At 42.2% G+C, this 15306-nt stretch overlaps 1 protein-coding gene and 1 pseudogene across 1 annotated transcript in view; one reads left to right on the top strand and one right to left on the bottom strand.

The window, feature by feature from the left end:
* LOC139557566 (uncharacterized) overlaps nt 1-11406 on the top strand; it is a 182432-nt gene extending 171026 nt beyond the window's left edge. The window contains exons 2-10 of the mRNA XM_071372553.1: nt 8542-8718; nt 8809-8870; nt 8953-9039; nt 9127-9168; nt 9237-9410; nt 9490-9525; nt 9624-10178; nt 10460-10571; nt 10666-11406. Coding sequence (XP_071228654.1) covers nt 8616-8718; nt 8809-8870; nt 8953-9039; nt 9127-9168; nt 9237-9410; nt 9490-9525 — 504 coding nt within the window. The 5' untranslated portion in view covers nt 8542-8615 and the 3' untranslated portion in view covers nt 9624-10178; nt 10460-10571; nt 10666-11406. The remainder of the gene's footprint in view (nt 1-8541; nt 8719-8808; nt 8871-8952; nt 9040-9126; nt 9169-9236; nt 9411-9489; nt 9526-9623; nt 10179-10459; nt 10572-10665) is intronic.
* Nucleotides 624-15230, bottom strand: LOC139556866 (LETM1 domain-containing protein 1-like; annotated as a pseudogene).
* Nucleotides 15231-15306: the final 76 nt, after the last annotated feature.

Here is a 15306-nt window from a genome sequence, read left to right on the forward strand (position 1 = left end):
GCAATTTGAATGCAGAGACACTGTGATGAGATCCTCAGGGCCATTTTTGTGCCATTCATCTGCCGCCGTCACCATGTTGCAAGGATCTGTACACAATTCCTGGAGGCTGAACATGTCTCAGTTCTTCCATGGCCTGCATACTCACCAGACATGTCACCCATTGAGCATGTTTGAGATGTTCTGGATCAACGTGTGTTCCAGTTCCCGCCAATATTCACCAACTTCATACAGCCATTGAAGAAGAGTGGGACAACATTGCACAGGCCACAATCAACAGCCAGATCAACTCTATGCGTCGTGCTGCATGAGGCAAATGGTCACACCAGACACTAATTGATTTCTGATCCACGCCCCTACCTCTAAGGTATGTGACCAACCAAATCCATATTGATTAGTGACTGATTTCCTTATATGAACTGTAACTCAGTAAAATTGTTACATTGATATTTAAGTATGTTCAGTAAATTTGCATTCAAGGACAAGGCTGTAGGTTTATTTAAATAATTGGTGATGACAATGCTTGTAAACATGCAATGTGCAGGTCAACTGGTTCTTACTGTAAATAAGAGCATTTCTCTACATTGACAAGTACTTTAGGTGGTACATTTTATTTCAGAGACATGACCTGAATACATCAGATAATGGATTCCAAAGCCCCAAGGAGTTGAACAAGTAGATAAAATGCATTTAGTAAAAAATACAAAACAGTTTGCATATTTATCTGAGAATCTTATTGGCAACTTCATACATTCTAAAATGGATTGCACCCATCCACCAGCAAGGCACATTGATTGAGAAGGCATTTGCTATTTACTGTCACCGGTTGGTGAATAAAGTTCTAACTAAATCTTTCCAACATGAAATGCATTTCCTATCAACTAAACAATGCCTGAACAAGTAAAGTGCCATCATAGCTGAAACATTTTTAAATGCGTCTAATGGCCTGTTGAATTGCAGTGATTATTCACCAGTGTCCTGAGAGCCAGGTTCACCTTACTACAGCATTGGCATGCAACATTAGGTGCTAATGTAAAGCAACATTCTATAAAACGTTGCACTTACTACTTTACTCTCAGAAGTTGCTCTTTGGGGAAAAGCAATGTCAAAAGCTTCCTTGTTACCACCCCCTGTACAGGGTTGGGTAGGTAACTTTCGAAATGTAATCTGTTACTTACTGGTTCTGTCCAATTGTAATCAGATTACTTTTCGATTACTCCACTCAAACTATTTTGGTATTTTCTTTCTTCATTAGTCCACTGTTGATACAGTTAATGTTTTTCATGTCAGCAGTCAAATTAAAGATTGGACTTTCAAGAAGCGCTTCTTGATAACTTGACTGCTGACATGCAAAACATTTTGGAATTGTATCAACAGTGGACTAATGAAAAAAGTAAAATGGGTTTCCATTGTATTTAACTCTACTGATAGTTTTCTCAAACAAAATGTTGGGTTATAGTGTGCACGTGACATTTGATTTGGAGCCTGAAATTATCGACCAGTTTGAGACGTTGCAATGTTATCAGATTTCTGTCACAATCACCACAGAAATGCAATGTATCAAGTAATCACTTTGCCCTAAAAGTGAGATTTGAGTTGTAAGGCTTGGTGTTTATTCCATTGCGTTGGTAGACTGCAGATGGTGATGGCCTATGGGAAAGTTGCCCTGCCCAGCATGGTGAGAGATGGCTGAATTAATGGAAGTGGCAGATCACTCCTTGTTCCTTCCTGTCAATGTTGGTAGGGCTTTGGGTAGTTGGTAGAGAGCAAAACCATGCTATGCACAAGCAGAGATACCTCTGACTCTGGGACATAGAGAGAGAGGCATGAGGACAATAAGCCATATTTACATCAGTCTCCCCCCACAGAAAAACACTGTTGGGAGAGAGACACAGAGAGAGAGAATAGATGCCTTTCAGACGAGAGGAGAACTGGAGCCACTGTGAAAGCCATTCCAGGCACTGGTTGATGCTGAGACTGCCAGAGTCAAGCCCCCTGACATAGCAGGCCTAACAAGACCAGGGTTGAGTTATCATCAATGTAACTAGTGGCAAATTACTAGTATTTGATCCATTTAGGTTTTTGCTGACAGAGTGCATTCTGAAAGTATTCAGACCCTTTGACTAGGGCTGTTACATTGACCGTAATACCAGTGACCGTACATTCAGTGTATTACCAGTGACCGTTTAGTGACGATAATTAGGCTTCTCCAAGCTCTGATGCTGCTGATGGTCATTAGTACCCTACCAAACTTGCTAACTGCCTGGTACTCAGCACTCTATTGTCCCTGTAATCACTCTGACATCAATGCAAATGTAATCGAAAATCTAAAACACTTAGAGCTCATGTTGCACAACATTTCTATATGCTATGCAATTGCTGCGAAAACAGAGTGATGGCCTCTACTAAAAAGATGATCCCATCAGGCTAGACATACTATTTATTTCTCAACTTCTCTAATATTAAGCACATTGCTTATCTTTACAACAGGAGTATAGCCTACCTACCTGGCTGGCATGAAAATTAACCACGGGAAAAGCTCCCTCCGTTCGCTCTAAGTGCATAGATGACATGTATTTTTTTCCCATGCCCCTGTTTCGAGACAGGTGCATGATAATGGTCCATTCTAAAATCAAAACAATTTCACATTATTTAGTGTATGTAAAGACAAGATTAAATCAAGAACAGTCTGATGGGTGACAATATTAGCCTATCACTTGTGAATGACGCCCAGCATAAGAAACAATGCCTTTTGCAACCTAAAAAAAATCAGTCACACACTTTATGTAACCTAGCCTATAGGCTTATGTTTTGATAAGGTTACCAAAACTAAAGTGGCCAAATTACTTTAAAATTAGGCACATTTAATCTGCTTTACAAGGGGCATAGAGCCTGACTGGCATACATAAGCAGTGCGTGAGTTTCAAGTTTGGGGAAGATTATTTTCACCATAAATGTATCTTTTTTATAATAAAAGCATGAATGCATTTATAGTGTTTTCCAATGGAACATTCATGCTTATAGCCTAGTGCCATGTGTGAATTGTTGTGCTTATAATGTGAAGAAATAGCCTAAGTTTATAAACGTTCTGATCTGTTGCGTCAGCCACATTGCGTAAAAAGTTTGATGCTAGTGGTTGTATTAATTTGGGATCGATCGCATCCCACAACTGTCCCAGACGGTTTGGAATATTTATCTCGCACAGAAATGAATAGATGGTACAAAAGTCTATGGAGGATAGATTCACATTGGCTAGTGCTTTTGCTGTTCGTTAGGCCTACTTATCTTGTTGGCAGACAAAGTAAATATGGACAGTTCTTCCAATATCTTCACTATGCTCCTTGGAATTGGATAAGGATGCATGCAGTGGCGTCCCCGATCTGTCTGTCTTCACCTGTAGCCTGAGAGAGACCCAATCACGTGATGGAGAGCCATGTGAGTGAGCGGCGCTTCGAGGCGCGCACCACTCCGGGATAAGAGCACAACGCAGCACTCTGGGCCAAAGGCACAACGGCCACTGGCTGCAAAAGGTATGGATTTTTTTGGGGGGTGCATTACGGCCACACAAAGGGGATGCCGCCATCATTCAAGGCATTATCAAGTGCTTGTCAAATTGTGAATGAGAGACTTATGACGTGTGTACAGCCTGCTCAAAAAAGAAAGCAGAGCTCATGCAGTTCAAGCGACTTTTTTCAAATCATCATTAGTCGCATCATGCAGGCTTACAATGTATTAAAAATCAAAACCTATAGCCCAACGTTTGTAGAACTAAAGTTACATAAACTCTAAATTAAGCATCTAGGAATACCTGTTTTTGTTCATTGAAATTTCCACCACACCATTCAACAGAATAGCCACTCCCTCAAATCGTTTGGAGAAAATATCCTTTATTTTATTCAGCTTTGTTCAATTGTATTCTTCATAATATAAAATGCTACGGAATTCTAAGCAAATCTTGTCTGCTAAATGAATTAGTGTAGCCCACAGCCATTTGGTATAGCCAGATCAGGACCAAACATAAGGACAACTCAGAGTATGCTATTCTGAAATAGACTACATTTTCTTAATATCATGCTACTTTAGACCTGTAAAATACATTCTAGATTTATTGTGAAGGTGTAGGTTATATTACATGGATTTATTAGACTTTTTAAATATAGATGTTCCAAAGGTCTGCATCAGTGGCTTGTAGGCTCTGTGTGGAAGCCAGGACATGCTAAATGTGTTTGTTAATTAACGGTCAATTACTGTGAGACCGACAGACCGACTTGAACCTCACCGGCGATGAAATTGTGACCGCCACCCTTGACTTTTTCCACATTTTATTACGTTACAGCCGTATTCTAAAATGGATTCAATGTTTTTCCCCGTCAATCTACACACACTATCCCATAATTACTTTTTTCATTTGTGCAAATTTATAAAAAATAACTGAAATATCACTTTTACATAAGTATTCAGACCCTTTTACTCAGTACTTTGTTGAAGCACCTTTGGCAGCGATTACAGCCGTGAGTCTTCTTGGGTATGACGCTACACGTTTGGGCCACCTGTATTTGGGGAGTTTCTCCCATTCTTTTCTACAGATCCTCAAGCTCTGTCAGTTTGAACGGGGAGCGTTTCTGCACAGCTATTTTCAGGTCCCTCCAGAGATGTTCGATCGGGTTCAAGTCCAGGCTCTGGCTGGGCCACTCAAGGACATCCATAGACTTGTCCCAAAGCCACTCCTGCATTGTCTTGGCTGTGTGCTTAGGGTCGTTGTCCTGTTGGAAGGTGAACCTTTGCCCCAGTCTGAGGTCCTGAGTGCTCTGGAGCAGGTTTTCATCAAGGATTACGCTGTACTTTGCTCCGTTCATCTTTCCCTCGATCCTGACTGGTCTCTGTCCATGCCGCTGAAAAACATCCCCACAGCATGATGCTGCCACCACCATGCTTCACCGTAGGGATGGTGCCAGGTTTCCTCCAGATATGACGCTTGGCATTCAGGTCAAAGAGTTCAATCTTGTTTTCATCAGACCAGAGAATTTTGTTTCTTATGTTCTGAGAGTCCTTTAGGTGCCTTTTGGCTAACTCCAAGCGAGCTGCCATGTGCCTTTTACTCAGGAGTGGCTTCCGTCTGGCCAATCTAACATAAAGGCCTGGTTTGGTGAAGTGCTGCAGAGATGGTTCTCCCATCTCCACAGAGGAACTCTGGAGCTCTGTCAGTGGCCATCAGGTTCTTGGTCACCTCCCTGACCAAGGCCCTTCTCCCCCGATTGCTCAGTTTGGCCAGGCGGCCAGCTCTAGGAAGAGTCTTGGTTGTTCCAAACTTCTTCCATTTAAGAATGATGGCGGTCACTGTGTTCTTGGGGACCTTCGCTGCAGACATTTTTTGGTTCCCTTCCCCCAATTCCTTCAACTTCATTGCTTGGTTTTTGCTCTGCTCTGTCAACTGTGAGACCTTTTTATATAGACAGGGATGTGCCTTTCCAAATAATGTCCAATCAATTGAATTTACCACAGGTAGACTCCAATCAAGTTGTAGAAACATCAAGGATGATCAATGGAAACAGGATGTACCTGATCTCAAATTCGAGTCTCATAGCAAAGGGTCTGAATACTTAATAAAACACCTTATTTACATCTTTTAAAAAATACGCAAAAATGTATACAAACCTGTTTTCGCTTTTTCATTATGGTGTATTGTGTGTAGATTTTATGAAAAAGTAATGTAATCCATTTTAGAATAAGGCTGTAACGTAACAAAATGTGGAAAAAGGGGTCTCAATACTATCCGAATGCACTGCATGAATCCGATTACATGTAGTGTACATCTTAAGAATGAAGTCCAGTGATGTGCACTGACCTGTCTCAGCTCTGAGTCATCCAACTGGTGCAGGCCATGTCTGCTGAGAGCACGGTCCAGCTGTAGCAGCTCTATGCCGTGGCTGTTCCGTTGAGTGGCAATCATGGGAGTTGGGAGTCAGGAAGAACAGGAGACAGAGTTGCCTCTGGAGACAGAGGCTTACAGTGAGCTCAAAATATTGGGACAGTGATACATTATTTGTTGTTTTGGCTCTGTACTCCAGCACTTTTTGGATTTGAAATGATACAATGACTGAGCTTAAAGTAAAGACTGTTAGCTTTAACTGGAGGGTATTTTCATCCATATGAGTGAATTGTTTAGAAATTCCAGCACTTTTTGTACATAGTCCCCCCCATTTTATGGTACCAAAAGTATTGGGACAAATTCACTTGTAGTAAAAAGTTAAATGTAGAAGTGTTTAGAAACATTCTATTCTTATTTACAGTGACTTTAAAATGACTTAACATGATGTAGTCCTTGTATGCTATGAATATGGGACCAAATACTAAATGTTTTACTACTTAATACACAAAAGTGAATTTGCCCCAATACTTTTGGTCTCCTACAATGGGGGGACTTAGTATGTTCAAAAAGGGTTGTAATTTCTAAAACGGTTCACCCGGTATGGATAAAAATACCTTCAAATTAAAGCTGACAGTCTACACTTTAACCTCAGTCATTGTATTATTTCAAATCCAAAGTACTAGAGTACAGAGCCCCAACAACAAGTGTCACTGTCCTAATACTTTGAGCTCACTGTATGTGTGTTTTTCTGACGAGGCAAATCCAGTAGGTCTGATATCCATTCCGTAAACCCTTGGACTCATTTTTCAGGAAATTTCTGAATAAAAAGACTACAAGGAAGCACTGACCATCTGATCTGCGTTCATTCTCTTGATACCCAGGGGAGGTCCAGAAAACAAGTCTCGAAATGCCTGGATGTCAGATATGTTAGGGTGTACCCCACTTTGCATCTTAAAACACAAGGACCGGTCAGACATCAGTGTCTAGAGGCCTTTATTAGTTGCATTACAGTCACCTATGGAAAAACATATCCATATTTGCCCAACAAAATTTTGGACAGTGAACACATTGGAACATATATATGAAAGGGAGTGGTTTAATTTCTGTATCATTCACCCACCTTGTGGCAGAGGTCTTGTAGGTGGCTGTCTTTGACATGTGAACCTGCACTCTCAAGCCCCTTCAGCACTGCCCAGTGGTGTTGGGCCCTGTGGGAATGGTTCACTCCCTGGAACTCTGTCTGCTGCTGGGGGGTCCAGAAGTGGCGGATCAGGAGCTGGCGGGGGGAAAGGTACCTGGTCGTAAAAAGGAGAGGGAAGCAGAGGAGAAAGATGGAAGAGGGGCATAGGATTGCAGGAGGAATATGTAAGGCAGGGATATAGAGGGGAGACATGAACAAAGAGGGTTTCAATACATTGTAGGGGGGCACAATGTATTATCATTGAGGGCATAAATGCACAATTATTTGACCTTTTAACTACCATTTAATTGATCATTAAGATATTTGCTAATTGAATATTAGTCAAAGGAGGAGGATGTTGAGATGACTTAAGTGAACTCACATTAGGACAAACACCAGATAGTTGGCAAATGGAGGAATAGAAATTAACAGCAGCGGAATGGCTTTAATCATGTCTCTGCGAAACTGAGAAAAAGAAACATAGAAAAAGTTTACATGCTAAGGAGAACTTTTCAGACAATACTATTACTACTACTAGGCAGATTATAAAGACTGCTAACCACATAAGAACTTTCCTTGTTATTCAAGTGTATGCCCTAGCCTCCACCGACCTGCCTGAGTTTCTCCATATCACGATAGGTTAAGTCCTGGGGCCTGTTGCACAAAAGTAGAATTAAGACATCCGGGATAAATGACTCAGCTGAGCTCAATGAAGCCAAAACATGTGCGTCCAGGCTTAATTGGTTGCACAAAGACCAAGCCAGGATGAGCAGACACGGATTCATTAAGCCAGGTGAAACCAATCCTGGATAGGTGCGCGCTCACGGCTCACTCAAATAGACCCCGCCACAGATCACAGATTAACTGATTTACCATGGCAACTAGAGCCGCGTACTTTTCCCCGTCGGAAGCACAAATCCTCATGGAGGCATACGAGGAGGTAAAAGATATAATTAAGAAGAAAGGCAACACCGCCACAGTGATAAAGCAAAGAGAAAAAGCGTGGCAAAGTATTGCAGACCGCCTGAATGCGTAAGTAGTGCACAATTACACACTCACCGCTCCGCTGAAACATCACAATTACAATTCAAATATTTAATTCACATCTCCAAAAATGCAGTTGTACTGTAATTATGAAACGGTTAAATTTTTAATTGAAATGCACTGCAGATATGAGTGAAATTGTGTAAAGTAACTCCATCACACTGTATAAAGCTATGATAAATTTTTTGATATTTTTACTGAAAACAAGACAAAAATACCAAGTAATTTTTTGCAGTGTGACTCCATTAAATGTGTGTGTGTGTGTGTGTGTGTGTGTGTGTGTGTGTGTGTAGATTAAACATGAACGGGCCAAAACGGACATGGTAGCAGGTCAAAATCAAATACAAGAACATTCTGCAGAATGGTATGGTCCCTGACTAATATTTAACAAAGCACAAGCATATATTGTACCCAGAAGGTGCCTGCTCACACATTGTCTGTACTGTTTTAGCAGTGAAAAAGAATACCCACAGACAAGGCACGGGTGGTGGGTCACCAAAGGCTGACCTTACCCCAGCAGAGGACATGGCCTTGGAGCTAAATAAAGGCAGGCCCGTCTTAGAGGGGATCCCTGGGGGGAAAGAGACGAGCATAGGTTCCTCCCAAGATGCCACCCGCTTCATTCAAGGTATGTCCTTCCATCTCTACATGGGATACAACCACATTCATATTGAATCAATTTGGACTGTCTGACTTTGGTTTACCTATTGCCTTGCAGTGTCTGGCAGCACTGTGTTCCTGTTAGAGCCACCAGCACAAGCACCAGACGATGCTGATCCAGTGAGTACTCCATCAAAGGCATACTGTAGGCCTGGCATGTCTTGTCTACTAGCTTCAATATGAATCCGATTAAATGTGATAGGGTGAAGGCCCCAGTGCAGCAGCAACAGCACATGATGGAGACGATGATGAGGAGGAGACCATCTCTCTGGATTCCAGAAGGCATGAGGTATCATGTTAAGACTGTGAAAGTACTATTTACTCTACAATGGTGAGGAGTCCTCATCAAAATCAAAAAATCTAATTTCTTTTACAGGACCCAGATGCTATACAGTGGGAAAACCAGCCTGGCAACATAGTGCGTATTAATAAAAGGACACCACATCCTGCCAAATTCCAGCTGCGCTAATTGTATTGTGTTCACAGAGCTCACAAGCTATCAGAAAGTTGTATGGCAACCACCTCCGGCGCCAAATAGAACTGGCAGACATAGACATTCAGTACAAGAAGAAAAAGATGGAAAATCTTGCACTGGAGTCCGAAATAAAAAAGAGGACAATTAGGAAACTGGACCTTGAAATAAAAAAACTTGAGAGGGAGGTGAGATATGCCTTCAATGTACACTGTATGCTAACTGTAACACAAATGTATTAATCATTATTTTTCTTTCCTCCCCCAGCTCCAAGAAGATGACACAGCTCAAAATAAAAATTAGGTATATTCTCGTAAAGTCAAGTGAGCCATGACATATGAGCTCTTATTGTGAGCACACAGGACGGTGGCATCTTTCTAAGGTTTTTTTTATTTTCCCAGCAATCAGTACAACCAAGTCATCGTTATAAGGCATCGCCCTCTTTTGCCCACCCCCCCAGCACCAGGTGTGGCCACTAGCCTATATGAAGGCCCAAAATTGTGTGTTCCTTTCTGCTCTGACAATGGCATGCCCATTCGTGCGAGATGTGGTGGATGAAGAAGCACTTGTGCTGAGGAGAGCCTTCAGGCGAGAAAGGGTCTTCAGGGACCGGTTGGACCCACTGGCCTTCCCTGATGACCATCTATATGAAAGATACAGGTTTTCTGCAGATGGCATCAGGTATCTATGCAGACTACTGGGTCCCAGGATTAAGCACCGCACTGCACGGAGCCATGCACTGAGTGTGGAGCAAATGGTTTGTGTGGCCTTGCGCTTTTTTGCTAGTGGAGCCTTCCTGTACTCAGTGGGGGATGCAGAACAGCTGAACAAGGCCACAATTTGCCGCACAATAAGGAGTGTGTGTCTGGCTATCAAAGCATTAGCAGATGTCTTCATCTCCTTCCCTGGCCACAGAAGACTCTGTGACATCAAAGAGGAGTTCTATAGGATTGCAGGTAAGAGGATCTACAAATTACAGGACAACTGTTAACACATAGTAGGATACTCATTACTTTGTGTGACAGGTTTCCCCAATGTCATTGGTGCAGTGGACTGCACACACATAAGGATAAAAGCCCCCTCAGGTGCCCATGAGGCCGATTTTGTGAATAGGAAATCCTTTCACAGCATTAATGTTCAGGTGAACATAACTTTTTGATATTGTCCATTGACGAACACTCTGCATTGCCAGTGATGTGCATTGATTGGTGTAATATTCCTCATCTTATGATTTCAGATGGTCTGCAATGCTGACTGTGTGATCAGCAATGTTGTGGCAAAATGGCCTGGCTCAGTCCATGACTCCAGAATCTTTCGGGCCTCTGAAATCTATCAGTGCCTATCACAAGGTAAGCCACACAACCCCTATTTATAACCATCATGGCTGTGTCAAGAATATCACTGTGTTTATGAGGTAGTAATGATGAGATTTTGTGTTGACAGGTGAATTCTCTGGTGTGTTGCTGGGAGACAGGGGGTATGGCTGCCAGCCTTTTCTCCTGACACCTTTCACAGACCCCCAGGAAGCACAGCAGGCCTACAACCATGCCCATGCCAGGACCAGGGCCAGAGTTGAAATGACCTTTGGCCTCCTGAAGGCACGCTTTCACTGCCTTCACAAATTAAGGGTCAGCCCTGTTAGGGCATGTGATATTACTGTGGCTTGTGCTGTCCTCCACAATGTGGCCTGCCTGAGGAAGGAGAGGGCCCCCAGAGTGCCACCAGCCATGGACTGGGACAATCCGGCAATCTTCCCTGATGACGACAGTGGTCGGCTGCTGAGGGACCAATATGTGTTGAATTATTTTAGTTAGTATGTGTGCTTTCAATTTTGGTTAAATATGTCCTGCGGTGGCAGAGGAATTTGGGTTTTTTTGGGTTCGTTTTTTGACGAATTTGGCCTCTTATGATGTTTGTGCGGTATACTGTGTGTAATACAAGGCTGCAGGGAGGCTACTGCATCCATTCATTTGTCTGTTCAGTTGATGTGTATGGATTTGTCCTGCATTTATTTTAGTGTGCAGACATGCAGGGTGTGTTATATACAGACCTTTGAATGTGTATGTATCATTTTGTATAATATGCTTGGATTCTGTGCTTTCCATCTTGTAGAGTCACTGTGACTTCAGTTTCGAAAGGAGCTGATGGTTTACCTGCTTTGTTTTGTCCTTATTCAATAAAGGAACATAATGTTACACATTGTGTTTTTATATTCATATGGAATGTGTATTTGTTTATATGACAGAGTACTAGGGCCACACTGAAGAAAAAGGATAAAGTCATAAATTTATGAGGCTGGTTCTTTCTGCAGAAAAGCTACATATTGTTTTTACAGTTTTGATACTTATGACAATGTGATACTTAATATTCTGGCACATCAGCATGTCTTTGTTTATGAAACCATACTGAAGTACAATTTCACGAAATGCCCCACATCTGTCATTTTAACAACTGTCCTCCTTTAAAACAACTGGTTACAATATTATGACTTGTGTTTTTTTCCCCTCTGTGGCCCTAATATTCTATCATTTTATATATAGCCTTATAGTCTATGGGAAACTGTAAATTTTCTAATGATAGCAACATCATCTAAAAATCATTTTTTATCCAAAATCATTGAAATTAATGATCACAAACGTTTAAATAATAACAGTGGGTCTAGTTATATGTGATAACAATGTATAGTGAGCAGTGAAATAACTATTGGTTTCCATTTGTGGTGACTGCTGACTGACATTAGGGATGAGATTAAATAGATCCTGGAATTTAGCCTGGTCTGGAGCAGGCTAGCTCCACAGAATAAATCTCCATGGTAATTTATACCATAACATATCCTCCTGCCCCCTATCCATCTTTAGTGCAACCGGATTACGGATCAATTGAACCAGGATCACCAAGATATCCTGGCTTAATCCCTTATCCTAGTTTTGTGCAACAGGCCCCCGGACTTTGACACTGTTGGTGAGCATCCTTGTTTATCACCTTCACCTCTTTGACATCTTGGAAAAAGAGCCGGAATCCTGAAGAATGGTAATATAAAAGATGGCTTCATTGTAATGGCAGCACAGAAGCTGCCAGAAGCCAAATTAACTAGGCTACATCTTTGTGTTTCTTTTGCCTTCAAATGTGAAATCTTATTGGTTCACCGAAATCAAATAATTTTGCTACAGTATGGTAGATCTGTATAAATAGAGATGCCAAACAACAAAGGCTTGATGACGAAACAAAACAATTTATGTACCCACTTGAGAGTTTAACATGGTGCTGTTGCGAGCTGAGTTTTTACCTTTCGTAAAAGTGCTATAGAGAACATAAAATCTCCATAGACAAACATTTGCAGTATAATGGCCTTACTGAAGAGCTCAGTGACTTAACGTGGCACAGTCATGATGCAACCTTTCCAACAAGTCAGTTCGTCAAATTTCTGCCGTGCTAGTGCTATCCACCCGGTCAACTGTAAGTGCTGTTATTGTGAAGTGGAAACATTTAGGCGCAACAACGGCTCAGCCGCGACGTGGTAGGCCACACAAGCTCACAGAACGGGACCGCCGAGTGCTGAAGCGCGTAAAAATCATCTGTCCTCGGTTGCAATACTTCAAACTGCCTCTGGAAGCAACATCAGCAAAATAACTGTGTCGGGAGCATCATGAAATGGCTTTCCATGGCTGAGCAGCCGCACACAAGCCTGAGATCACCATGCGCAATGCCACGTGTCGGCTGGAGGGGTGTAAAGCTTGCTGCATTGGCCTCTGGAACAGTGGAAACGGGTTCTCTGGAGTGATGAATCACAATTCACTATCTGGCAGTCCGACGGACGAATCTGGGTTTGGCGGAGTACAGGAGAACGCTCCCTGCCCCAATGCATAGTGCCAACTGTAAAGTTTGGTGTAGGAGGAATAATGGTCTGGGGCTGTTTTTCATGGTTTGGGCTAGGCCCCTTAGTTCCAGTGAAAGGAAATCTTAACACTACAGCATACAATGACATTCTAGACGATTCTGTGCTTCTAACTTCGTGGCCACAGTTTTGGGAATGTCCTTTCCTGTTTCAGCATGACAATGCCCTTGTGCACAGAGCGAGGTCCATACAGAAATGGTTTGTCAAGATCCTATCGAACACCTTTGGGATGAATTGGAACGCCGACTGCGAGCTAGGCCTAATCATCCAACATCAGTGCCCAACCTCACTAATGCTCGTGGCTGAATGGAAGCAAGTCATCGCAGCAATGTTCCAACATCTAGTGGAAAGCCTTCCCAGAAGAGTGGAGGCGGTTATAGCAAAGGTGGGACAATGATTTTGGAATGAGATGTTCGACGATCAGGTGTCCACATACTTTGTCATGTAGTGCATTACTGAACCAAAATATAAACGCAACATGTAAAGTATTGGTCCCATGTTTCATGAGCTGAAATAAAAGATCCCAGAAATGTTCCACACACTAAAAAGCTTATTTCTCTCATTCGTTTACATAATTTTTAGTCCGCATTGATCCTTTGCCAAGATAATCCAGGTGTGGCATATCAAGAAGCTGATTAAATAGCATGGTCATTACACAGGTTCACCTTGTGCTGGGGACAATAAAAGGCCACTAAAATGTGCAGGCTTGTCACACAAAGAAAAGTTTGGTCATACGCAAATCCTTAAAGACATAGGTGCTGGACTAATAAAGAATATAAAGAACAAGAAGGGTGCACATTGTTAAAGCTCCCAATTCACAGCTCCGTTTCGATACGAAACGGATCTTCGTCAGGTCAAACAGAGTGCTCACTTCCCAAAATATACACATTTCATGTCACATGACCATTCCGCAAATGAAAAATGGTGGGTGTGGAAACAATTCAATTCACTTTTGAGCACAATCAATCATAATTAATCACAGAGGTACATATGGTCAAAGGATTACATGCAGTGCATTCGGAAAGTATTCAGACCCCACATTGTTACGTTACAGCCTTATTCTAAAATGTATAAAAAAATAATCCTTTATCTACACACAATACCCCATAATGACAAAGCAAAAACCGGTTGACATTTTTGCAAATTTATTAAAAATAAAACACACCTTATTCAGACAATTTGCTATGAGACACGAAATTAAGCTCAGGTTTATCCTGTTTCCATTGATCATCCTTGATGTTTCTACAGCTTTATTGGTCCACCTGTGGTAAATTCAATTGATTGGACATGATTTGATTTGGATGCCAAGTATCACATCTGGAGGAAACCTGGCCACATCCCTATGGTGAAGCATGGTGGTGGCAGGATCATGCTGTGGGGATGTTTTTCAGCGGCAGGGACTGGGAGACTAGTCAGGATCGAGGGAAAGATGAACGGAGCAAAGTACAGAGTGATCCTTGATGAAAACCTGCTCCAGAGCACTCAGGACCTCAGACTGGGGCAAAGGTTCACCTTCCAACTGGACAACAACACTAAGCACATAGCCAAGACAATGCAGGAGTGGCTTCGGGACATGTCTCTGAATGTCCTTGAGTGGCCCAGCCAGAGCCCGGACTTGAACATCTCTGGAGAAACCTGAAAATAGCTGTGCTCCCCATCCAACCTGACAGAGCTTGAGAGAAGAATGGGAGAAACTCCCCAAATACATGTGTGCCAATTTTGTAGCGTCATACCCAAGAAGACTCAACGCTGTAATCGCTGCCAAAAATGCTTCAACAAAGTAATGAGTAAAGGGTCTGAATACTAAGGTAAATGTGATTTTACGTTTTTAAATTTTTTTTGCAAAAATGTCGAAACCTGTTTTTGCTTTGTCATTATGGGGTATTGTGTGTAGACTGAGGGGGGAAAAAACTATTTAATCCATTTTAGAACAAGGCTGTAACAAAATGTGGAAAAAGTCAAGGGGTCTGAATACTTTACAAATCCACTGTACAAATGGGACCTCCACATCCGGCTTCTTCACCTGCGCGATTTTCTGAGACCAGCCTCTGATGAAACTGTGGTTTGTGCTCGTTGTCCTCACCAGGGTCTTGACTTGACTGCAGTTCGGCATCGTAACTGACTTCAGTGGGCAAATGCTCACCATCGATGGCCACTGGCACGATGGAGAAGTGTGCTCTTCACGGATG

Source organism: Salvelinus alpinus, chromosome 28 (genome assembly GCF_045679555.1).
Source record: "Salvelinus alpinus chromosome 28, SLU_Salpinus.1, whole genome shotgun sequence".
In the NCBI taxonomy this organism is placed as follows: Eukaryota; Metazoa; Chordata; class Actinopteri; order Salmoniformes; family Salmonidae; genus Salvelinus; species Salvelinus alpinus.